Source organism: Pyrus communis, chromosome 13 (genome assembly GCF_041283825.1).
Source record: "Pyrus communis isolate YQ-2024b chromosome 13, ASM4128382v1, whole genome shotgun sequence".
NCBI classification, from domain to species: Eukaryota; Viridiplantae; Streptophyta; class Magnoliopsida; order Rosales; family Rosaceae; genus Pyrus; species Pyrus communis.
The window spans coordinates 10,851,664-10,877,447 of record NC_142577.1 but is presented as its reverse complement, the minus strand read 5'-3'; the positions used below and the strand labels follow the sequence as shown (position 1 = coordinate 10,877,447).

The following is a 25,784-nucleotide window of genomic DNA, read 5'->3' as shown; positions in this document are numbered from 1 at the left end:
CTACCATGGCAGCAGCACATCTGCCCAACAACTACATTTTTTGCCACCTCCTTGACCCCCGTCGAGTCAAAATTCAAGCCTCGAGGCTTCGAAAAATCAAGAAGAAAGAGAAAATTAATTTTTTTTTCTTACCTTGGAAAAGAAGAAAAGCAATGGAACACAATTCTTTGCACGGGCAAGCGAAGAAGATTGCTAGGGGAGGGGGAACAAATATCCTCTGGCTTTCTCTCTTCCTTGTAGGGTTTTAATTGCATTCCAAATTTATTTGACCCCCTGCTTGACGTAGACTTAAATAGATTTTGGTGCAATTACATTCCATTTCCAAGAAAAAATTAAATTCCAATTCAAAGAGGGAATCTACATCAAATTAGGACACAAACTCCATTGCAACTTTGGATTCCTACACCTCTTGCCCTTTCCTACGATTAGCCCAGTAGGTGTAGGGGCATTTGTGGAGCCAAAAATAATTATAAAAATCATGAAGCTGACACGTGGATTATTTCTTGAGAAAGACAAGACTATCCCTATTAAATGAGCAGGGATCAGTCTCATTCACCATCCACAGCTAAGGTAGAGTAGGTAGAGATCAACGACTGCTCAAGGCACCCCTACCCGTAGAAAAAGTCAAATGTATTTATGTTAAAATAATCTCTTATTCTTATCATAAATACATTCCTAATTAGAAAATACATCTTTCAAGAAAGTAATTATAATTCCATTTATTTATATGCATTATGTACACCTAAAATGAAATTATAGTATACAATTTTCATCCCTCTCTCTCCTCTCTTCTTTTCCTCATTTATCTATATGCCTTATATGCCTTACGTACGCTTTAATTTTGATTTTAGGATGTACACTTTGGTCTTGTTCTAGGGCTTTCTATATTTGTATTTTTATTTATATATAAACTTTCTATCATTTGGTCACAAATCTTGTAGATTTAGTAGTGGGAACTCAAATTTACTTGAATTTGTAGTTGAAATATGTGTTTGGTATCGGAAGTAGAAGGTTAATATATACATATACATACATATATATGTATATATTAATCCGATTTACGGTTCTAAAATTAGAACCGTAAACCGGCATAAACAGAACCGGAATCGACGTAAACCAAACTGTACAACTTTAATAATAAATTTAAATGAAATCGCATCGAACCGCACCATTAATATTTTCAAGTTCAAGATTCGATTCAAGAGTAGAACTGAGGCGGACCGGACTGGATGCCAACCGCTAGATTAGGACATGCAGCACGATACTAACGAGATACTACATGCTAAAAAAAAGGGCTATATAGAATGACGTATGTTATTTTATATTTTGGGCGCATGGGGTCCGTGTCAAAATAAAGGTCTCTAATGACTAATCTATTAATCGTGATCAGATTATCAGAAAACTGAAATGAAAGAACGGCAGAAAAAGAAAGAGAGAAATGTCTGGTAAAAGAAGGGGTTGGTCTGATTCAACACCACTACTTGCCCACCAACAATCCCAATCACAGAAGCAGCACCAGCAACAACAGCATAATCTCCGTCAGTTTCAGCGTCGCTCCTCCTCAAATTCTCACTCCTCAGTCTCTCTCGAGATGACATCCTCCGCCGTCCCAACCGCCACCGCCCGCTCCGTCTTCCTCGGCATAGATGTTGGCACCGGTAGCGCCCGCGCAGGTCCCCTCCCTCTCTCTCTCTGTTTTATATAACGGAGAAAATAATAAAACCGTCGATATATAGGATTGAATATTGACAATCATATCAGATGATCAGAAATTATTGACAATTAATTAGATTTGTATCGATTTACCGCGAATTTCCTGCGCGCGTGTGGTACATGTTACGTTGTAAAGAATCAGTGTATTGCAATTGTTGTTTAGTTGTGCAATCCTGCATTGTAATTGGTACTGGATGCAGGTCTGTTCGACGAGGACGGGAAACTTCTAGGTTCTTCGAGCAGTTCGATTCAGATTTGGAAAGATGGCGATTCTGTTGAGGTAATAATAATTAAGAAGTGAATTTCATCAGTACTTGCAGTAGCTAACGAATTCATTAGTACTTGTAGTAGCTAACGAATGCGGTGTTAAGTAGACTTACGGTGGTGAATTGCACAACTGGTAGTTGCTGCAGTATGTAGAGGACGAATGTGGCATTTGAATGATTCCTTGTAACTTTTACTTTTTATTTTTATGTGCAAAATTAGCAATCGTCCACAGATATTTGGCATGCAATAAGTGCGGCTGTGAAAGCAGCGTGCTCCCTTGCAAAAGTTTCCAAGGAAGAAGTGAAGGGTATGGGATTTGCTGCTACTTGTTCACTTGGTGCGTAACTTTCTGTTTGTGTGTACCACACTGTTCGATTGAAGAAAATTGGTTATGTAATGTTCTTAGTATATATTATGCACAACAGAAAGTATGAAAACTGCTTGCTAGCATTAATCAGTAGCAGATGGTTTCTCTTTGCAGTTGCAGTGGATGCTGACGGCTCTCCTGTTACAGTTTCTTGGAGTGGTGATTCAAGAAGAAACATAATAGTATGGATGGACCATAGAGCTGTTGAACAAGCTGAAAGGATTAATTCACGTAACTCAACCGTATTGCAGTACTGTGGTGGAGCTCTTTCCCCTGAGATGCAGCCTCCAAAGGTACGTACACATCATAGCATGGTCCATCCATATTAAGTTATGACATTCCTGCATGAATTATGAATTATTTATTTAAAAGTTTAAACATATTCCATGTTCATTGCGTCTAGCTTGCATCTAGGCGTCTCAATGATCTACACGTGTATCAAAAGGTTGTATAGGAGGGATGTAGATGTACATCACAGACTAGTTACTGATATGGCGAGCGTGCTAGTATATTTTCTTTCCTTAATATATATGTATAAAATTATCCATCGGTTCCTTTTTTTTGCTATACATTTCTTTTTAAAAAGATGAAGACCATCTTTATGCAGCTTCTATGGGTGAAAGAAAATCTTCCCGAGTCTTGGTCAATGGTCTTCAGGTGGATGGACCTGAGTGATTGGTTATCATACAGGTACTTGAATCCATTCGATATGTGATCCCTTCGTCCTAGTCAAGTTCGACTTTAATTTGTTGAACAAACTGATGTATTTGCATATCATTAGGGCCACAGGAGATGATACTCGAAGTCTCTGTACGACAGTGTGCAAGTGGACATATCTTGGTCATGCACATATGCAGCTTAACAATGAGAAAGATTCTCGAGATATGGAAGCTTGTGGGTGGGATGATGATTTCTTGGAGGAGATTGGATTGGGTGATCTTGTAGATGGTCATCATGCTAAGATAGGTAAAGACTTGTAGATACAAGTTCTCTATATGTCTTCTTTATGGGGGATATGTAAAATCCTGTAGTTTTCTAACGAACAGTGCTTTGACATGCTGATGATTGAGAATTTAACAAGATCTTAAAAATCTAGTGATTTATTCATTTATTATTAGTAGATATATTAATGATTGGTAAATTTCTTAAGATGAAGAAGAGCACACCATTTATGTTCAATTAGATAAGATTCACCTGCATTGTTCACATATGGTGAGAAATTTAGTATCGAGTATACATCGACTTATTCCTTTTAAGATGCCCCTTAACTTCGAAGAGGCTTCTTGTGATGCATTTCCCCCCTTAAATGATTTCTGGATATGGTATAAGTTTCAGTGTTGACTGACTGATAGTTTAGTAGTAACTTTTCAACTTTGTTTTCGGAGAGAGGTACATGATGGTCTTACTAGAATTCGTATATGTGTTGACAAATATTTCTCAGTCATTTTATCTTGCCACGATCTTTATCCCAGTATGACTATCTTTATATTGGAACAGTGGAATTATGCATTGCATATGCATATCCCTGCTTTTGTCTTATTTAAAATTATTGCTCTACCGTAAATGGACTGTCATGTTATCAGATATTTGCATTTGAATATTCATTGTTTTGTCAATGTTAATGAATCTTTAGAGAAGTGCTCAGGAATAGGATTCTTTGTTGAAGAGAAAAGGTAGTGCTATAATTTAATGATGAAACAATCCAAAAGTCTTGTCTTGTATCCTTCTCCCATTTGGTTCTGGGGTTTCTGAATGACTATTAGTTATTGATTCCTGATCTTCTGTATACACACTTCAGTTTACTTCAACTCTGCGTTAATCAATTATATCTTTATCTGAAAATAGTTCACAGGTCAACTTGAGTGTATTCGCAACCATTATTTATGTCTTGGTTATTGTGCCAAGTCTTTCAAATGCTTTGTGCTACCACTGGGTACTTTTGGCCTTGGTTGATAACTTGAGATTGAAACAGGACGAAGTGTAGCCTTCCCTGGTCATCCTCTGGGTTCTGGTCTCACACCAACTGCTGCGAAGGCAAGATATTTTGTACTGAAGATTTCACTTTGATTTCAAGTGGCGCTCCCTTGAGGTCCATTAACTATGCATACACATTTTATTTGCTGCTAGAGTATGAGCACATCCTTTTTGGGTGGCTTTGGAAGTTTGGAGGGTGATTTCACATGATTTTTTTTTTTTTTTTTTTGACTCGTGCTGTGGTTAGTCTTTTATTATTCAAAGTAATTTGAATTTCCAGGAATTAGATCTTGTAGCAGGAATCCCTGTTGGAACTTCCCTAATTGATGCTCATGCCGGTGGTGTGGGGGTAATGGAAAGTGTGCCTGTGACATATTCTGAGCCTAAAGGTTGCTAAGTCCTATCCACTTTTGCTTTTAGTTATTCTACTTAATTTTTTAGCTAAAGTGATGTATTCTTCTAAACAACTGTTATATGTTCAGAGTCTGATGGTGAAGCTCTCTGCCGTCGTATGGTGTTAGTCTGTGGAACTTCTACATGCCATATGGTTGTATCTCGGGACAAACTTTTCATTCCAGGGGTCTGGGGCCCATACTGGTCAGGTATGGGAACAAGCTTTCCAGCTGTAGTGTCGTTATCATTGTCAACATACTTTACCTACTCTTTTTCCTCTTTAAATTTTCAGCTATGGTGCCCGAATATTGGCTCACAGAAGGTGGACAGAGTGCTACAGGTGCATTATTGGATCATATAATTGAAAGCCATCTTGCGGCTCCTTACCTTGCAAATCGTGCTGCTTCTCAGCGTGAGAGTCATTGATCAACTTATTTTATGCTAATTGCTGTACTAGGATAGATGGCTTAAATCTTGCTTAGTTTGATCTCTGCATCTCTCTCTAGGCATTTCTTTGTTTGAACTACTGAAGAAGTTACTGAACACAATGATGCATGATCTGAAGCGTCCATTCGTTGCTTCTCTGACCGAAGATATGCATGTTCTTCCAGATTTTCATGGGAACAGGTTTATCCTTATACATTGAGCTTAATTTCACTTGTCATAGTGCACCCCCACACCAAACCACCACCACCCCAAATCTCTTCCATTAAGCTACTGAATTTGTGATGGCATAGGTCGCCCAATGCAGACCCAAAGGCAAAAGGTATGGTATGTGGCCTAACACTTGATACAAGTCAGAATCAGTTGGCTCTTCAGTATCTTGCCACAGTACAAGGCATTGCATATGGCACACGTCACATTGTAGAGCACTGCAACGCCAATGGTCACAAAGTAAGCATGCACACTTCTCAGTTCTCTTATTTTGTATGCATCAATTGTAAACAGACAATTTCAAAGAATGACCAACCTTATGAAACTTATAATATTCTTTAGTTTTGATTTTGAACTTTTTATAAATGGCATGCAATATTTGTAGATCATAGTATTAAAAGCAAACTGCTTATGGTATTTGTAGGTCATATAGTACATGATTCTTTGGAGGAAGTTGTATCTGTTTAGGAAATGTTTTCTTCTACTTTGTCTTTTAACCTTTCCTCCTGAGGTTATTTGAATTGGTAAGAATACAACTAGGAGAGAATATATAACATGGTTCCATGGTTAACTCGTGCTTGGAACAAAGGTTTGTGATTCTATTTAGGAATCATACTCAACATGGCTACCGGACCTCAATTCCTCCACTTTTGAGGAGAACTATCATTGTTACACTTTGGTCTCTAGAGTAATCGGAACCTAAAAAATGTAACCTTTTTTGAGTATCTGTTTCATTCTTTGCAGATTGACACAATACTAGCATGCGGAGGCCTTGCTAAGAATGCACTATTTATTCAAGAACATGCAGATATAATAGGTCTCTCTCTCTCTCTCTCTCTCATAAACATTAAATGCCCCCAGCTCCTTCTTGTTTTCATCTGTCTAATGTTCATTTATCTGTCTTCTGCTGTCCTCCTTCAAAATGAACTATTATTGTCATTTTAGATTTGTCTGATCGTTCTTCTCTGTTGTTGAAGTTTATTGCAGAACCTATGTTTGTTTTGTTGCATCGGTCGTTTTGTTTCTCAAATTAGTAATGTAATTGTTCAATGACTAAACTGTTTCTGTATGCTGAAGATTCTACTGTGGGACTGGATTGGCGAAAGAAAACTTCGGGATAATTAATGATGCTTTAGAGTACCAAAGTCAAAGTCTTTGTTTATGCATTTACATAACCCTTGCCCCTTGGACCCCTTGTCTGTGATTTATTCAGGTTGCCCTATAATTCTTCCACGAGAAAGTGAACCTGTGCTCTTGGGTGCTGCCATTCTTGGTGCTGTTGCTGCAAGGAGATATTCTAGTCTGCATGAGGCCATGAAGGCTCTGAATGCAGCGGGCCAGGTACTAATGGTGGATTTTTTTAGATTTCATTTTTCAAAACAAATATTTTATTCCTTTCTGATGGAGAATATTTAGGTCTGAACTCTGAAGCGAAATGTCCCAGCAGTTTTCTTTTCCCTCTTAGCAGTTTAGGAGGGTAGTAATTTTTTGTACCTTCTGAGGGAGAATATTTAGGTTTGAAGTGAAACCTCCCAGCAGTTTTCAGGCAGAACCAGCATTTAATTGTTTTGTAACCTACTTTAGGACATAGGGTTGTATTCGAATGTTTTCTTCTTTCTCAAATTTCCAAGCCTATAATAGAGGTAAAAAAATCATGAAATGAGTGCATTATTAGGAATATTTACGAGGGTAAACACAAATAGTATCCTCGTTTGTACTTTTTGTGTCGATACTGTACTTGCGTCCACAATGACATTTCATGATTTAGCATTTCAGGTTTATATTGCAAAATAATTAACTAAAATAGTATGATTTTGTGGTCAAAGATGCATGTGTATGACTTTTGAGTCATGGGTAGGGTTCTACAATGCAAGGTGGACTGCTATTGGAAATTCCAAGCTCATGATGTTTGCCATATTACGGTTTATTTAGATATATCTTTTTTTGGGCGCAAAAAAAGTGAAAACGAAATTTGTTTACAAGTGTGTAATTGTGGTGAACTGTATAATATACATTTACCCGCAGACTGGTTTCCCATATTTTGTTTAAAAGTTTCAGATACCATCTTCCTCATTTGGCAGGTCATCCATCCATCCAAAGATCCTAGGGTGAAGAAGTACCATGATGCCAAGTACCGCATTTTTCGCGAGCTTTATGAGCAGCAGCTATCTCATCGTTCTCTGATGGCTCAAGCCTTGGCTTAATTGATTCATTCGTGATGCATGGCGCTTGTTATATTGGAAGAGAAAAATGCACAGCCTTTGTGATGTTACGAGGTTTAACCGAAGATTTTTTTTTTCCCCTTCTTAATCATGTAAAAGCCTTGACTTTGGCAACTCGTAAGGAATGCTTCAAAAGGCCAAACCACAGCAAAATATGTATAGGCAGTGGCTAAGTGCTTTTTGCCGAATTACTTTTGGCATTATCAATTGTTGGTAGCAGGAGATATTTCTACCAACATCATCTAAGGTTGCAAACGAAATTATGAATGTCAACAGCCATATATTTTCAGTGCCAAATTTCAGTAATGCTGACTGTAATTTACTCGGATGATCACTTTTGTCCGTGTAGTCGTATTTTCTTGCATATTTGTCTTCCCAGTTCATCGACCAAGTTCTCGGATTTTGAAAAGCCCATTTGATTTCTTTGTTTTTTCTTGTAACGAGTTCCTCTTCATTTTGGGTCGGACTGAATAAATTAAACGGAGATAATCATTTCTCCTCAAAACAAGAGCGTATTGGGATTCTTGCCCCCTGAACTCAATCCCTCGAAGATGCTTGCACCTCAAGACAACCAGCTGGAAGAAAGAGTCGGTTATTCGATAGCAACTCGATAACAACTGCATTGAAGGTTTCATTCCAGAGGAGCTATGTGATATCACTGGCAAACAATATACAGTTGGTGGATTGATGCCAAGTTGCATAGGAAACATCAGACATCTTCAAACAGTTTTCCTAAATTCCAACAAATTGAACTCACCAATACCAGTCAATTTGTTTTGGAACCGAATTTCTGGAGACATTCCGAGCATCATAGGATCTTTTCAAAGCATAAACTCTCTAGATTTGTCAAACAACTTGTTCATAGGATCTATTTCCACAAACATTTGGTAATTGAACTCATCAATGCAAGTCTTCAAAGTTTACAAGAATTGTAATTGGCTACTGGGCATAGAATCATATCGTATCATGAACTCCGTTGTGAAAGCAGCTTTCTGGGAGTCGCAAGTTTTGGCTCTGTGTACAAGGGGAATTTTTCCCATGGGACAACCGTTGCTGTCAAAGTTCAAGGTATGCAAATAGAAGGTGCCTCCAAAAGTTTCATTGCAGAATGAAAAGAATGGCCGGCAATCCGACATTGAAATCTTTTCAAGGTGATAACTACGTGCTCGGGTCTCTACGTATGAGTTTTGGTGCTGCAATACATGTCTAATGGTAGTCTCGAGGAGTGGTTTTACTCTCACAGTTATTGTCTAAATCTTTTTCAAAGAGTTAGAGTGTTGGTCGATATTGCATCAGCTTTGGGATATCTCCGTCAAGGTCAATCAGAGCCTGTAGTTATTAAGAACGGTGAAGAGGATTTTTCTGTATTGATTGATAAAATCTACACAAGTTACAAGTTAATATAAAAGGGGTAAGGAGAGAAAGCACAACACGTGCAACTCCTTAATTTAAGCTTCGAAAGGCTATACAAGATCCCTTGATTTAGGGAGACTTCATGACACTCCTTGATACAGGGCTTCACCGACTTTCATTAGGTTTCTTATATTAAATATTTCAACACTCCCCCTCAAGTTGGAGAGTGTATGTCAAGAACTCCTAACTTGCGTAACATGGTTGAGAATGCATTCTTTCCCAATGCCTTTGTGAACACATCTGCTAGTTGGTGTGAGGAAGAGACATATTTTGTAACAATGGAACCATCTTGCACTTTGTCTCTGATGAAGTGACAATCAATCTCTATATGTCTAGTCCTATCATGGAAGACGGGGTTAGCAGCTATGTGTAAAGCTGCTTGGTTATCACAATGCAGTGTCGCGGCCCCTGGATGTGACAATCTCAAGTCTTTGAGAAGATGTCCAAGCCAAGACAATTCACAACAAGCACTCGTCATAGCTCTGTATTCAGCTTCGGCTGAAGATAGGGAAACCGTCTTTTGTCTTTTTGATCTCCAAGAAATCAAAGAAGATCCCCAGAATATGCAATAACCTGTGGTAGATCTTCGGGTGATTTGCCCAATCCGAGTCACAATAAGCTGTCAGAGCTAGATTGTGATGTGAGGAAAAGAAAAGGCCCTAACTTGGTGTGCCTTTGATATACCTTAGAACACGAAATGCTGCCTCCATATGTGGCTTATGTGGTTCATGCATAAAACGGCTCAATTAAATCAAACGCCCAACAATTCTTCTATACTGAGATGGATCTTTAAGCAGTTCCCCTTTGTTTGAAAGCTTCAAATTTTGTTCCATTGGGAAGTTCATTGGCCGTGCTCCCAAGAGGCCAACGTCCTTCAAAATCTCCAAAGCGTATTTCCGTTGTGAAAGGGAAATACCTTTGTGTGAACGTGACACTTCAATCCCCAGAAAATATTTTAAGTTTCCGAGATCTTTGATTCGAAAGCGACTATGTAGAAACTTTTTAAGAGAGGATATGGCAGCCATATTATTTCCAGTAATGACGATGTCATCCACATCAATCAAAAGGGCCGTGCATGACTTTCCTTTTCGATGAGTAAAAAGAGAGTAATCGGCTTTGGATTGTACAAAACCTGCAGTTTGAATAGCAGTGGAGAACTTAGCAAACCATTGACAAGAAGCTGGCTTTAAACCATACAATGACTTATTGAGGCGACACACTAAACTCTCCCCCTATCGCAGAAGCCCAGGACGGGGTGACATATAGATTTCCTCATGAAGATCGCCATGCAGAAATGCATTATTAACGTCCAGTTCGTGAAGGGACCAATTTTGAGCAGAAGCAAGAGCTAATAAACATTGAACAGTAGTCATTTTAGCTGTAGGTGAAAAAGTATCATCGTAGTCAATACCTTCCATCTGAGTGTAGCCATTGGCTACCAAACGCGCTTTGTAAAGCTCAATGGTTCCATCAGAATGCCGTTTGATCTTATAAACCCATCTGCAACCAATAAGAGATTTTCTGGGAGGAAGAGAAGTAAGCGTCCAAATGTGATTCTCTGCCAATGCCTGAAATTCAGAATGCATTGCGGCCTGCCAGTGAGCGCTAGAAGCGGCCTTTGTATATGTACTAAGCTCCTCATCATGAGTAACATGAGCAATGTAAGCGAAATGATTGGGTGAGTAACGGTGATAAGATAAGAAATTATTCAATGGATACCGTGTACCTTTACAAAGACTTGATGATGAAGACGACAATGGTTTGGGTGTGGGCAATGTCACTTGTGAGAATACATACTCACCGAGGTAAGCAGGGGTAGTGCGATGGCGTTGGGGTCGCCTAATAGAGTCTGGTGGAGCTATGCTATCATCAGTGGAAAAAGGAGGATTTATGGGATTGGGTGAAGATGTGTCAAGGTGGTTGTTTTGGGTGAATAAGTGTCTGAAAGGGTAAAAGGGGATGAGGCATAGAGACATGGTGGACTAGACATTTCTAGAGTGGATGGAGAAAGGATGGATGTAGAAGGAATGGGGTTGACAACAGGGTAAGGATGCAGGTTTGTAGAAGGTTCTACCGTGGGAGAAGATGGCATGGTCTAAAATGGGTAGGTATTTTCATGAAAAATGACGTCTCGGTTGGTAAAAATATGTTTTGTTGTTAAATCATAAAGTTTGTATGCCTTTTGCCCAAAAGGATAACCAAGAAATACACAACACCTAGCTCATGCATCAAACTTATGAGAAACATGTACATTGATCACATAGGCAAGACATCCAAACACACGTAAATGAGAAAAAGTGGGAGGTTTAGCATGAAGTAGTTCATAAGGTGTTTTGTAATGGAGAAGAGGGGTTGGAAATCTGTTTATAAGGTGTATAGCGGTTAACACACAATCCCCCCAAAAACTTAATGGAAGATGAACCTAAAAACGCAAAGCACGTGCCATTTCAAGAATGTGACGGTGCTTGCATTCTACAACGCCATTTTGTTGAGGCATATAAACGCATGAATGTTGAAAAACAAACCCAATATCCTTAGAAAAAGGACGTAAAGAAAGGAACGCCCCACCATTATCGATTTGAATTGTTCATACTTGTGTTTGGAATTGTGTTTGTACAAAGGAAAAAACCTTTTTAAGTAGGCTCTGTGTTTCACTTTTATGGTGCATGAGGAAGACCCATGTAAACCTAGAATAATCATCTACCACTGTTAAAAAAATAATTGGCTCCAGAAAGAGAACTTATCTTATAAGGACCCCAAATGTCACAATGGATGAGATCAAAAGGTTTCTTAGTAGTAATTGAACTAATGCCAAAAGGAAGACGATGTTGCTTGGCCAATGGACAAATATCGCAAGCATCATGCAACTTAAAAGGGATATGCAACACATTTTTTGCCATAAAGTCTAATCGAGATGGCAATATGTGACCCAAACGTCGATGCCATAATTCAGTGGAGGAGGTGACAAGGTTGCAAGAAGTTTTGACAGAAGATGTTAGCCTTTTTGAAACTAGTGCCACCAAGTAATGCAGTCTTCCACGCTGTTTACCCAAACCAATCGGTTTCTTCGTAGCTAAATCCTGTAAAATGCACCAGTAAGGGAAAAATGTTACTGAACAAGCCATTGTGCTAATGACCTTGCTTATAGACATTAAGTTAACTTTGAAAGTTGGCACACACAATACATCTTGCAAATGAATTGAAGAATTTAAAGATAAATTCCCAATGGATGTGATACGAGCCTCCTGTCCACTAGGCATTTGAACAAGTGGTAAGGTGACACTCTTGGTACAACGAGTGAGTGAATTTGGTGAAGATGTAATATGGTCCGTCGCACCACTGTCGATTATCCATCGACAAAGGCGCTTCAGAGGTTTTAACAAACTTGATGAGTTTTCAGTGGCATTGGCAGCAGCATTAGCTTTGGAAGCATGCTGTGCTATCTCATTGCTATTCATGATGGACAATATCTGCTAGAATTGAACGTTAGATAGACTAGGTACAGCGGAATGCAGTTCTTGTAGAGAAGCCCCATTGGTGGTATTGTTGGCAGAACTTCCATGGCGTTTGTTGCGTCCACCACCGTTGTTCCCACACCTACCACATTTGTTGCTACAATGAAGATGATGTTCAGGAGGATATCCATGCAGTTTGTAGCATGTGTCAATGGTATGATGGGTGGTGTCACAATAAGTGCAGTGGAGTTGTTTACGGGAGAGGAGTTACTGCTAATTTGGCTGCCATTTTGCGACTTCTACCATTGATAAACCACCATTGTTGATACCTTTGCAGCTTCACGTGAATCGATCACATTGCGTTATTTTTCTTACTGGACAATCATGGAATACGTTGAATGCACAAAGGGCAGTGGACTCATCAACAGAATGTTGCTACGCGCAGCACCATAAGACTCATTGAAACTTATGAGGAATTGCATTAATCTAGTTCTCTCCGTTTGATCACCTTGCTTCTTTAAAGCACCACAGGTGCAAGATGCATGATCATTATGGGATGCAAGTTCATCCCACAATCTCTTCAGTTTGGTATATCTTGTTGAATTTGATAAATTCTGGGTGCATTACCTTGGCTGAAACGATCTTCAAGATCCTACCAAATTTCTTAGGGGCTGGTGTAGTAAACGATGTTATCATGGATAGTCTGGTCAACTGAATTCAAGATCCAAGAAACGATCATGTCGTTGCATTGTTTCTAGGAAGCAAAGTCATCTGGTTTCTTGCTTTCATCAGGAGCCTTCAGTGTGCCATCCATAAAACCTAGCTTGTTTTTAGCACTCAGGGAAAGCTTCACAAAATGACACCAAGTGAAATAATTGTCTCTGTTGAAAAGCTTGGAGACAAGAACCATTGCTAGATGATCAAAATGGTGAATGAAAAAATAACTGGAAATGTTTGACTTATTTCCGTCCGAACTTTGTTCGCTAGCCATGAAAGAACAACGACACAGAAGAAAAATGCAGAAGAAAAAAAATGCAGTGAGAAGAAACTAGGGTTCGCTTGGATTTCCCTAGCTCTGTGATACCATATTAAGAATGGCGAAGAAGATTTTTCTGTATTGATTGATAAAATCTACACAAGTTAGAAATAAATATAAAAAGGGTAAGGAGAGAAAGCACAACACGTGCAACTCCTTAATTTAAGCTTTGAAAGGCTATACAAGATCCCTTTATTTAGGGAGACTTCATGACACTCCTTGATACAGGGCTTCACCGACTTCCATTAGGTTTCTTATATTAATTATTTCAACAGTAATGCACTGTGATTTGGAGCCTATCAATATCTTTCTTGATGAAGACATAGTTGCACATGTGGGAGACTTCGGTCTTGCTACAATTTTAGCAGGAAATAAGGATGCAACACAAACCAGAACTCTTGGTACGCTTGGTTATGTTGCACCTGTAATACATATTCTGAAAACACAATAACAAGACATTAGGATCACAAATAAATCAAATCAATATAAAGTAGATACGAAGTTATGAACTAATTATATTGAAGACATGGTTATGAAGATGAAGCCATTGATGAACTCTAGGTTGTCTTTTCCTTCCAATACTTCAAAATATCCCTCTACTATATGACTAGGTTTTAGTATTATGAGGAATTCAATAATGGAAGCAGAGACTTAACCTAGTATTTATACACCATTGAAGTTCCTTATTAGCTGGCCTATTAACAGCTAAGAAGGTCAACCTTATCACCTTGATTGAGTCTTATCATGATGGAATATCTTTGTATTTGAACCTCTAGATGATTTTCCTAGATTAGCTGCAATGATTTAAGACTCCACAATTCTTACCTAATTAGGAGTCTTAATTTATTCGAATTGCACATCACATAATAATCAAGTGATTTGTTTCTCAAGTAAACCAAGTGTCACACATTGGCATTCACAGAACTTTGCATTCTCCCACTTGAATGTCAATGTGATGTCCTGATAAGAACTCATGGTGATCACTGAGTCTTCATAAGTTTGCAATCAATCTTTCCTAGCAACTTGTTACTTTTGAATCAAGTGCAGAACCATAGAAAACAAGGCACATATTCAATAATTCCTTGCACTCCATGATTACATGCACACTTAACTAAAAGCACATGTTACTAACAAAGTCATGATATCAATAGCTAATAATCAAAACATTAGCTCACGATAGTCAAACTAAAAATATATTTTAGTACAAAAGTAGTTCACAAAAGAACTCAACAACGTTGGTAACAACATCCAACTTGTCTATCAATTTAGAATATGATAAGAGAACAAGTAAAATATGACATACTATTTACAAAATTAGGACCTCTTATTAAAACTTATGAACAAAACTTAAACAAAATTTATTCTTTAAATATCAGCCACTAACACTTCAAGTTTTGAACACAAAAGGTAATCTCTTATTCCCACTTATTAGTAGAGAAAAAAAATATATAAACAAATTATTGCTTCCACTAGAAAAACATTAGTCATGGGATCTAGAACATAAAATTTGTGAGCTCAACATCTTTATTCTAGATATCTGTAGAGAAGTTGTCACATCCCGGCCCGGGAGGGGCCACTTCCCGGGCCCGCTCCACTACCGTAGCACGATATTGTCCGCTTTGGGCCCCGACCACGCCCTCACGGTTTTGTTTCTGGGAACTCACATGAGAACTTCCCGATGGGTCACCCATCCTGGGAATGCTCTCACGCGCTACTCGCTTAACTTCGGAGTTTCGATGGAACCCAAAGCCAGTGAGCTCCCAAAAGGCCTCGTGCTAGGTAGGGATGGGAATATACATTTAAGGATCACTCCCCTGGGCGATGTAGGATGTCACAGAAGTGATTCTTGTGACTGAAAAACTATACAAAATTACTTGGTCAGTTTTGTTCATCTAACAATTGACAGAAATAGAAAACTTTAACTGAATGTTTTCTTATTGCATCAAAAGCATATAATTCCATAATCATCTTTGGACATAACCTAATTATATTAGGTTTGCATGGCTAAAACATAAAATACAAGGGCAAACGTATATAGCTTCAACACTTTTGAGTAGATGAAGTATATGCAATCTTATCAATTTCATGTTTCACTATACATTGATTTATAGTTGTACTGAATAAAAAAACATTTTTTAGCAGATTAATTATCCATCAATAACATTTAAATCACAAGTTCAATTTCTTGAACAACAAGCAAGAATTAATAAGTAAAGCACTTTTGAGCAAAATGTATTCATGAATATGAATATGGTCATATTGTATTTATCAGTTCAATATTGATAAATAACGATTGTGATTCAAACTAAAATTTCTTGCAAGGTTAGTTGCATAAAACAAATAAAAATATAAACAAGTATGATGATTTACATCTTATCTTCCCACAACATGACATTAAACGGATGCAAAATTATTGAATGTGAAGCCCATAATATATGCAAAATTAATAAGTGTGAAGCCCATAATATATTATTTCTCCCACTTGGGCAACACTCCTCAAAATTTCAAGGTTCACAATAAAAGTTTCATAAATAAAATAAAATAATGATCATGAATTTTTTTTTAATTTTATTTTAGTATTCAAGAAGACATACATATGTGAATATTAAAAAAAAAAAAAATTAGGTCACACATTAAAATGAAACCCTATAAGAGAATCCAAAATAAAATATTTGTTTTAATTATAAAACAAAGTCGATTAAAATAAACACTTAATTTAGATATCTCAAAATATCATTTTTCAAACAATAACTTAATCAATTTAGAATCCAGAGAATATTAAGGCAAAAGATAGGTACATTTACCTATTTCGTTCTTGATTTGCAAAATACACCATGGATGTAATCAAGTTGTGGAGGGTCGAACCAACTGTAAATTGCATGATTGTTATACCTTTGGGCAGAAACAAATCATGTGCAGAAAATACCTGCATTGCTAACCATAAAATACACAAAATACATATAGTTTCAAGAACTTTGGCCAGATAAAAATATGTTACAAGTACTTTATGATTTGCTATAATACTAATGTATAGTTGGTGAGTGATTTCCTGAAATTCCCTTTAGGACAAAAGTATTCACCATATAAATCAGAATTCTTATTTTTTCAAAAATAATCATTTAGAACAGTATTAAATAATCCGCTTTGTTAGATATTTAAGGATTCTCAAAAGATTAAATCAGGTTCAAGATTATGTCGTTATTAACATTGAACAATACAGTTCTTGAAAGAGGAAACATGATTATTCAGTTATTAGATAGGGACCAAAATGATCAATCAGTAAACCGATATCACCTTCCAATTTTTGTGTTAAATGACAATGATCAACATAATCAGAATTGATGACCAAACAAAATATTAGTTTGAGCAAAATAAACCAAAATACTTTTTGAACCAAAATTTAATTAGTGTTGACTCATAAAAGTTATTAGAATTGAGAATTTGCATAGAAATCAGGACATATTGGAGCAAATAACCATGTCAAACAATTGATACCATTGGATGTGCACAAATTAGTGAAACAATATATTACATACAAAACTAGTTTTGAAGTATCAAAATTTGGCAGTACTCTTTAGTTTGCAAATTCACTAAAAAGCTCAATTCTCTTTAGATTGTCATGAAAATTTTTAGGTATGCACTAGACATATATGACTACTATTTCAAAAAAAATCATGATTTTTATAATTTTTACAAGTGAGTAAAAAACGAATTCGAAAAGAGATGCGCTGTAGAAACTGTACAAAATCTCCAGTACCTCCCTGAGATTAAAAAAATTCTAAATATTCTATGTTCATAAGATATGCATGAAAATTTCCAGAATAAAGTAAACATACAAAGCTGTTATTTCCCAAAATTTCATAATTTTTGAGATTTTACAAGTGTATTAAAAGAAAATTAGAAATGGAATGTGGTGCAGAAATGGCAAAAATTCTATAGTACATACCCGAGAATAAATAATTCACCAACAATTCAATTTTTTCTCCAATATGCATGAAAATTTCCAGAAATAAAGTAGACACATAAATGTATTGTCACCTAAAATTTCATAATTTTATTTCGATTTTACAAGTGGGCTAAAAATAAAATCGAAGTGGAATGTGCTGCAGAAACTGCATAAATTCTACAGTACAGTTCCAAGATTAAAAATTCACCAATAATTCATTTTCAGACCAATGGTCATGAAAATTTTCAGATTTAAAACAAACATCTCGATATATATCATACTAAAATTTCATGAATTTATGAATTATATAGATATGTCAAAATAATGTCACAAATAGACTATGGTGCAGAATTCCAGCAAAATAGTGTCACACTTAAAATTTTACCATAAATCCATTTCTTGTTCGAAAGCCGTGAAAATTTTTGCACGTGTAGAATTCATTATATAAAATACCATGAAATAATTTCATAAAAATTGGAGATAGGAAAATTTACCAAATTATTGTTATAGTGTAACATCCCACATCGCCCAGGGGACTGATCCTTAAATGTATATTCCCATCCTACCTAGCACGAGACCTTTTGGGAGATCACTGGCTTCGGGTTCCATGGGAACTCCGAAGTTAAGCGAGAAGGGGGCTAGAGCAATCCCATGATGGGTGACCCACTGGGAAGTTGCTCGTGAGTTCCCAAAAACAAAACCGTGAGGGAATGGTAAGCCCAAAGCGGACAATATCGTGCTACGATAGTGGAGCGGGCCCGGGAAGTAGTGCCACCCGGGCTGGGATGTGACAATTTGGTATCAGAGCCTAACCCTGGTCGTAGTGTGCCGACGAGGACGTCGGGCCCCTAAGGGGGGTGGATTGTGACATCCCACATCGCCCAGGGGAGTGATCCTTATATGTATATTCCCATCCCTACCTAGCACGAGGCCTTTTGGGAACTCACTGGCTTCGGGTTCCATAGGAACTCCGAAGTTAAGCGAGAAGAGGGCTAGAGCACTCCCATGATGGGTGACCCACTGGGAAGTTGCTCGTGAGTTCCCAAAAACAAAATCGTGAGGGAATGGTAAGCCCAAAGCGGACAATATCGTGCTACGGTGGTGGAGCGGGCCCGGGAAGTGATCCGTCCCAGGCCGGGATGTGACAATTTGGTATCAGAGCCTAACCCTGGTCGTGTGTGTGCCGACGAGGACGTCAGGCCCCTAAGGGGGGTGGATTGTGACATCCCACATCGCTAAGGGGAGTGATCTTTAAATATTGTAACATCCCACATCGCCCAGGGGACTGATCCTTAAATGTATATTCCCATCCTACCTAGCATGAGGCCTTTTGGGAGCTCACTGGCTTCGGGTTCCGTAGGAACTCCGAAGTTAAGCGAGAAAGGGGCTAGAGCAATCCCATGATGGGTGACCCACTGGGAAGTTGCTCGTGAGTTCCCAAAAACAAAACCGTGAGGGAATGGTAAGCCCAAAGCGGACAATATCGTGCTACGGTGGTGGAGCGGGCCGGGGAAGTGGTCATGTAATTTATACACAAGAGTTCAAAAATAAGCGATATCATGTAATTTATACAAAAGCATAATTCAATTAAATCATACCCATGTTTCCTAACAGCAAGTGATTCTCGCCGAAAGACTCCGAAAATGACCAAAATTTTAAACCTGACTATTGACAGCGTGAGCAGTGACTGAAAGACAGCTTCCCATTGACCAGTGTGTGAGAGAAAAATTTGAAACACCATGAGAAGCCATAGTTATTATTATTGTAAATGGGATTCCAAAACAAGGAACCCTAAACATTGCCCAGCAGCAACATCAATGACATCCAAGTCAATCTTGATATTAAGTGAAGATCAAAATTCAATGCAAAACTGTATATATATATAGTTTTCATCAAATAAGTATAGCTATAAACAAAGCAATCAGATTTGCTTCTTAATTAATATCACGACATGGCTAAGAAAACTCATCTTTACGTCTTCTTCATGAAAGCAAAACAAACCACTTTTGATAATTACATGAGAGTCCCAAATAAGAATTCATCAATACTAATTAGTAGTAGCAATATGCATCGCTATCTAGACCCGTATTAATATTATAGTTAATACAGTCATACCTTATTGTTAATAAGGTTGAAAGGAATCATGAAACTAACCAAGAAGGAACCCAATGGAGAAGCGTGTATGTATCCTTAGTCACATATATGTTTTCCCAACACTCAGACTCATTAGGTAAAACCCTAGCATGATAAAGCAGTGGGCTTGTTTGATCATCTATGAAATTATAATCAAACACCTTACCTTTAATCTGAACCCTAAGCTTGTTGTGTGGCTCTAATACCACATGAACATATCCTGAAAACACAACAACAAGACATTAGGATCACAAATAAATCAAATCAATATAAAGTAGATACGAAGTTATGAACTAATTATATTGAACTTATTTGTAGAATTCGGAAGACATGGTTATGAAGATGAAGCCATTGATGAACTAAAGGTTGTCTTCTCCTTCCAATACTCCAAAATATCCCTCTACTATATGAATAGGTTTTAGTATTATGAGGAATTCAATAATGGAAGCAAGGACTTAACCTAGTATTTATATACCATAGGAGTTCCTTATTAGCCGGCATATTAACAGTTAAGAAGGTCAACCCTATCACCTTGATTTAGTTCTGTCATGATGCAATATCTTTGTATTTGAACCTCTAGATGATTCTCCTAGATTCGCTACAATGATTTAAGACTCCACAATTCTTATCTAACTAGGACTCTTAATTTATTGGAATTGCACATCACAGAATAATCAAGTGATTTGTTCCTCAAGTAAACCAATTGTCACACATTGCCATTCACTAAACTTTACAGCACCAGGTAAATCTATTTACTTTTGTTTCTTACTAGAAGCCTAGAAAACAATCTAATGTTTGTTAATTACTATTGTAGATAGGATAAATTGTTCTGGTGCTACCGTGCTAAATGGGATAAACCTTCTTAGATGAATTGCCTTACAATCTGACAAATATGAAAATTGCATGGTTCTTCGTTGAATTATCATTGATCACTTGTCGATTACCTTAATGTTTGTTGTCAAACATTGTACCTTAATATTGAAAAAATGAAAATTACAATGTTCTGACTTTTGAGCCAGCTCAATGATGATATTGTAGTTTTAGATCTCTGTATATAGATTTCCACATTGCTTTTGTATTTTTTGCATATTCGCATATGTTCCATAGGAAAAGTGTCAACAAGAAGTGATGTGTATAACTGTGGAATCATGTTGTTTGAAATAATTGTGAGAAAGAAGCCAACAAATGAAAAGTTTGCGGAAGAACTGACCTTGAGGAAATGGATAAATGCTCCGCTTACTAACGATATTTAGGAGTAGTGAATATTGGGTTTTGAGCGTAGAAGGGGGAAAGAGATGAATGTCATAAAGCAGATCATTTTATCAATCATGGAAATAGGCTTGAAGTGTTCCGACGAAGTGCCGGAGGAAAGAATAGATATCAAAGATGTGTTGCTGAAGCTCATAAAAATAAAATTGGCACTTGAAAAGTATAGAAACAAAGTGTTCATGTCCATGAGATTGTCTTGGTAGTTTCTGTACGTATGTTGGTTGTTTTTCAGTTTGCATTTCCTGTTGTTCATTCTATATATGTATCAATTTGCAAAATTTCTACACTTGTCGATGTTTTCATCTAAGTGGAAACTAAATTAAGAGAGGTTCAAATCTCAGATTTTCCTTTTAGTGATTTCAACGCCATAATTTCATTTGATTTACAAGTTAAAAGCGGTTGTCTCTTCAGCACAAGGTATTGCCCATGCTACTCCTCACAGCACTGTAAGGCCATGGTTATAGAGAATACGTATATCTCAAATCTCTTATCTTGTATGATTTAGGGAAATAATATATGCATGCTTCTTTTCTCCTTTTGCACATTTTTATTTATTTTCCTTGATTCTCTTGTTGATTCATTCAATCCAAAGACCAGAAATAAACATGGGTGTGCAAGGAGAAAGAACGGGTGTGTTGAATTGACTTCTCTATATTTATAACATGCAATATTTATAGGTTATGAAAAATATAAAAGCATACATCACATGTGTGGATAAAAACTCTAAAGTGATGGTGTTTGGAGTACTATTTCGGAGATGATTTTCGTCTTTCCCCTTTAGGTTATCTAAACAATTTATAGAATAGGCATGAAAGAATAAATATAACATGTTACAGAATGATCAAAGATAGAATAGTTAACTCTTCTTTGGATCTAAGACAAATTGCCATAATATTGATGTTGAATCTAGTTGAAGAAGGTGTGGATCTTATTACGTCTGCCTGCCGTTGTAGATAGGCATCATTTTTCCAATTTGATCGTTGCTTTGAAGTCATCATTTGAAGTGCTTGGAGTTGCTAGATTTGCTGATCTAGGGCTCTCTCAAGATTTATGGTTCATGTGTCTCATGTTACCGCAGAGGACTATGATCAGGTTCTTAGGGTCCCTAGTTAGTTCCATTAATAAACACAAAAAGGATCGACTAGAGAAAGGAAGTACACTAGTATGCCACGTACTTACAGTTTTATAGTGGACTACAACAACCCTGGATGAGTGACCTTTTTAGATTGGACTTTTTTTTTTTTTTTTTTTTTTTATTTTTTTTTTTATGTAGTACATCGATATTTTTACACTAAGGGGAGGGGGAGTTCAGCTGAGCCACATAATAGGCAACCTAATTTGGTATCGAATTTTTTATCCACGAGATTCGAACCTAAGACCTCTCACTTCCAAGTGAAGAGGAAACCACCAGACCATAATATTGAGTGGCTTTTTGATTGGACTCTTGGTGTGACAACCTGTCCCTAATTTTACGTTTTTATAAATTTTGATGAGTGAAATTATGAAAATGCCCTTGAGGAAAAGACATTGATTTTTGTTGACCGCATTGTCGTGTCATGTAAGATCCATTTTCTTGGCGTATACTCGTGGTATTCGTCGCTACAAACATGTGGGTGAAAGCAGAACGTAATTTGGAGCTGTAACGAATGAGTTATTAATGAACAAAGTTATGGGCGAAATGGTCATTTAACCATAATCTGGAAGCGTCATGTGGAGGGCTGTGATGGAGAAAGCAAAGAGTTGGATGGCTGGGATTGATGAAAAAAAAAAGAAAAAAGAAAAAAAAAAAGGAGATAGAAACTACCGGACGGAAGGAAAAGAGAAGAGAATGAGGATGGACCAACCAGAAGAAGGAGGTGAGGAGATGGTCAAATCGGGAGAGAAGAGAGGAAGGAGCTAATGAATGGGAGAAGAGGAGATGAGGGGAAATGAGGGAGAACATAGCACCAAATCCCCTTGACTGTTTCGACTCGGCAACCCAGCGCTTGACCCAGTGCTTACTATTGATTTTCGATGCCTTTCACGGTGTTTTTGGAGCTTTTCACGGCCAGCCACCACCTCGGAATAACTCCAAAGCCTTCCCTCTCCCATTTACACCTTCCATTTCGTTTGACCCCCAAATCACTAAGAATAAACCCTACGGGTTCGTGGGTGCACGACAGCGAATCCGCCATTCCTGCAACGATTTCTTTCGATCTCCACCACCATTACACTATCCTTGAACCCAGGAACAAAGCCCAAACAACCTTGCAGCAGAGCACCGGAGGTGACAGATCGAAGCCACTTATTTCTAGGGTTTATGGTGGGTTAAAGAGAAATTGGAGCTTTTCCCGACCAAATTGGCCTTAGTCATAGGTATGAAACTAGCTCCACCCATTGAGATCTACAAATCCATAAAATTTTGTAATTTTTGGAAATAGTTGAATATTCTGGCGAATTGGGGCAGCTGGCCGTCGCATGCGGCGACGCATGGGCTGAGACCCCACCTGCCCTTCCCAGACTAATTTGGATACCCTAATTGCATATGTGATGTCTGATTGACAAAATATCGTCGTATGACTATAGTTTTGATAGAGACTGCCACTTGGTTATTATATGAATCGATGATCGGACCGTTGAATCGGCACCAAACTTTAATACGTGATAGTACGTAATATTTGTGGCATTAGGAACTTACGGATCTAGAATCCGACATACGGATCTTCCCGATTTGAATTTCTAAAGTTCGTAAAATCCAACGTTGACTGCCACTTGAATTTGCAATTGGCGGAGATCTAACCGTTGGATAGTTCTAAAACTTTAGGATGTTGTTCTAGAAGCTTAGTGAAACTCTTGGGAAGTTACGGATCAAAAATCCAAGGTGCAAAACTTCCGAATCAAGTTACGTAGAGTTGTGGACCCTACGGTCGACCTTTGACCAACGGTTGACTTTTGGTCAATGGGTTACAAATCATTCTAGAACGTCCTTGGGGATATGTTTTATATAAGTTACGTGTTCTATTGATAAGAATTCTGAGATGTGATTTGATATTTGTTCTAGGCGACGATCGTTCATGACTTCTCGATATTTGTGCTAGGGAGTTGTAGCGCGGACGTTAGGTGAGTGGGCCTTTTCCTTTTTATAGTGTGTGTGTGTCTATATATATATATATATGATTGATAGTTTCCATTTATGCATTTGAAAAATAATTTCTTACGTACGCCTGGATTAGACTGAAGTTTATAAAAATTAGCAAAATGACAGAATTTATGAAATATGATGCATTCTATGGGATGCGCAGGTATGCTTAAAATCTTTGATGCCATGATTATACGCACGACTATGAATGATATTACGCTGAGTAGAACTATCAAATCACTGTGGCATGCTTATATTTATGTAGTCTGCTCATCATCGCTGCACCTTGGTGTTAGTGCTCGCTCAGAGCCAGGGCCAGTCTTTCACATGCATGAACACCTCCGCACCGCACGCTCACCTTAGATCCAAGTAGGTGCCAGCCCTATCGTACATGTTGCATTAGGCATATATTATAGCATTAGAGCGTTATTATGATTACACCCAGTCTTCACGTGAATGTAGCACTAGAGCGTATATTATGATTACACCCAGTCTTGTCATACAGGTCACATTAGGCTACTTTGATTCGTGTGCTGGCATAGATTGATGAACATCAATTTAGTCGTACAGGTCGCATTAGGTGACTCCGACTTGTGTGCTAGTATAGATTGATGAGCACTTAATTTTACTTATATTACTGTTGAGATTTTGTGATTTTGGGTGTCCTGCCTTTAGTTACGAGATATTGTGCCGTAATGAATTCTTGAGATTTTGCCGGCTACAATAAGTATTTTTATACCATACATAGTAAGTATATTTTGGAAACTATACTTATTTTACGGCAAGGGGTTACAATGTTTTCAAAATGGTTTTTATAAAGCTTTATTTTCAGGCCCACTCACCCTTGTTTTTCGCCCCTCTAGGTTTTAATAGCTGAGCTTTCTTATCGATGAGGATTTGTGGCAAATCTTGGTATTAGAGATTACCTTCGATGGTATGATTCTCAATCCACTCTACTGTACTTTACTTATGCTCTGACATCACGTGTGAAATGGGTTCATTCTCGCTCACAACGCACTCTTATATTTAGGCACTTTTAGGTTTAAATTTATTCACATATTCCACATCACTACACTTTATGGCTTCATCATCTTCCAGGTATCGGCCAGCACAACTTGATTCAGAGCCCTATGGAATTTTCCGGGTCGAGGTGTGTTACTTGGATCCCTTATTTTGTTTTAATTTTCTATAAGTGATTCTAACTTTCTAAATACAAATTGGCAAGCTATCCATCCTTCTAATCCACAATATTTCCCATAGTTTGAACCGGGCTAACTATGCTTTAAGACGACATTAATCACTCGTTTAGACCTGATCCATAATATTTCCCACAATATGAACCGCGACCATTTTATTGGTTATCATTGAAACATATTCCAAATTTGATGTGTTTTTATTTGGACCTATATTATTCGGCTTGGGTCGAGTGTGACTTTGAGCTCGGCCCAAAAGGAAAACTTTTAGGCGCACATTATTTATTCTAAAATTGAAGGGAAGGCAGCCACTGTTCATCTTTTTGTTGATTTTGCTTTATTTACAACAAAGCCATGGGATTTGGGGCTGGGTTGGAAGGTAGTTATTAAAAGTTATGAGGGTAATTTTGTCTTTTGAGGTCAATTCCTTCCCCCTCGATTTTGCTTTATTTACAACAAAACCATGGGATTTGGGGCTGGGTTGGAACATAGTTATTAAAAGTTAGGGGGGTAATTTTGTCTCTGGACATATTTCGAACTGAAGCTCTGCTTAGCAGCTTTCACTTGATATGCAAAATTGCCACTCGGCTTCAGAAAATTTTTTTTATTGTGTAAAATGATGCAACTGTCC

The 25,784-nt window shown here is 37.6% G+C and overlaps 1 protein-coding gene and 1 pseudogene across 1 annotated transcript; both read left to right on the top strand.

The window, feature by feature from the left end:
* The first annotated feature begins 1,297 nt into the window (after positions 1–1,297).
* Positions 1,298–7,887, top strand: LOC137737806 (FGGY family of carbohydrate kinase). Its single transcript, XM_068477367.2, has 15 exons — positions 1,298–1,673; positions 1,914–1,993; positions 2,200–2,317; positions 2,462–2,640; positions 2,955–3,037; positions 3,129–3,313; positions 4,320–4,381; positions 4,602–4,710; positions 4,804–4,923; positions 5,007–5,126; positions 5,221–5,341; positions 5,452–5,608; positions 6,113–6,185; positions 6,582–6,709; positions 7,450–7,887. The coding sequence occupies exons 1-15, from the start codon at positions 1,439–1,441 to the stop codon at positions 7,570–7,572; spliced, it is 1,893 nt and encodes a 630-aa protein (XP_068333468.2). The 5' UTR covers positions 1,298–1,438; the 3' UTR covers positions 7,573–7,887.
* Positions 7,888–8,525: 638 nt separating this feature from the next.
* On the top strand, positions 8,526–21,045 carry LOC148691750 (receptor kinase-like protein Xa21; annotated as a pseudogene).
* Positions 21,046–25,784: the final 4,739 nt, after the last annotated feature.

What these genes read in the sequence shown, in the direction of transcription:
- LOC137737806 (XM_068477367.2), top strand. Translation starts at nt 1,439, where the DNA reads ATGTCTGGTAAAAGAAGGGGTTGGTCTGATTCAACACCACTACTTGCC. An exon ending in AAGATGGCGATTCTGTTGAG is followed by an intron (nt 1,994 to 2,199) that starts GTAATAATAATT and finishes GTGCAAAATTAG; the next exon opens with CAATCGTCCACAGATATTTG. An exon ending in CTGGGGCCCATACTGGTCAG is followed by an intron (nt 4,924 to 5,006) that starts GTATGGGAACAA and finishes TTAAATTTTCAG; the next exon opens with CTATGGTGCCCGAATATTGG.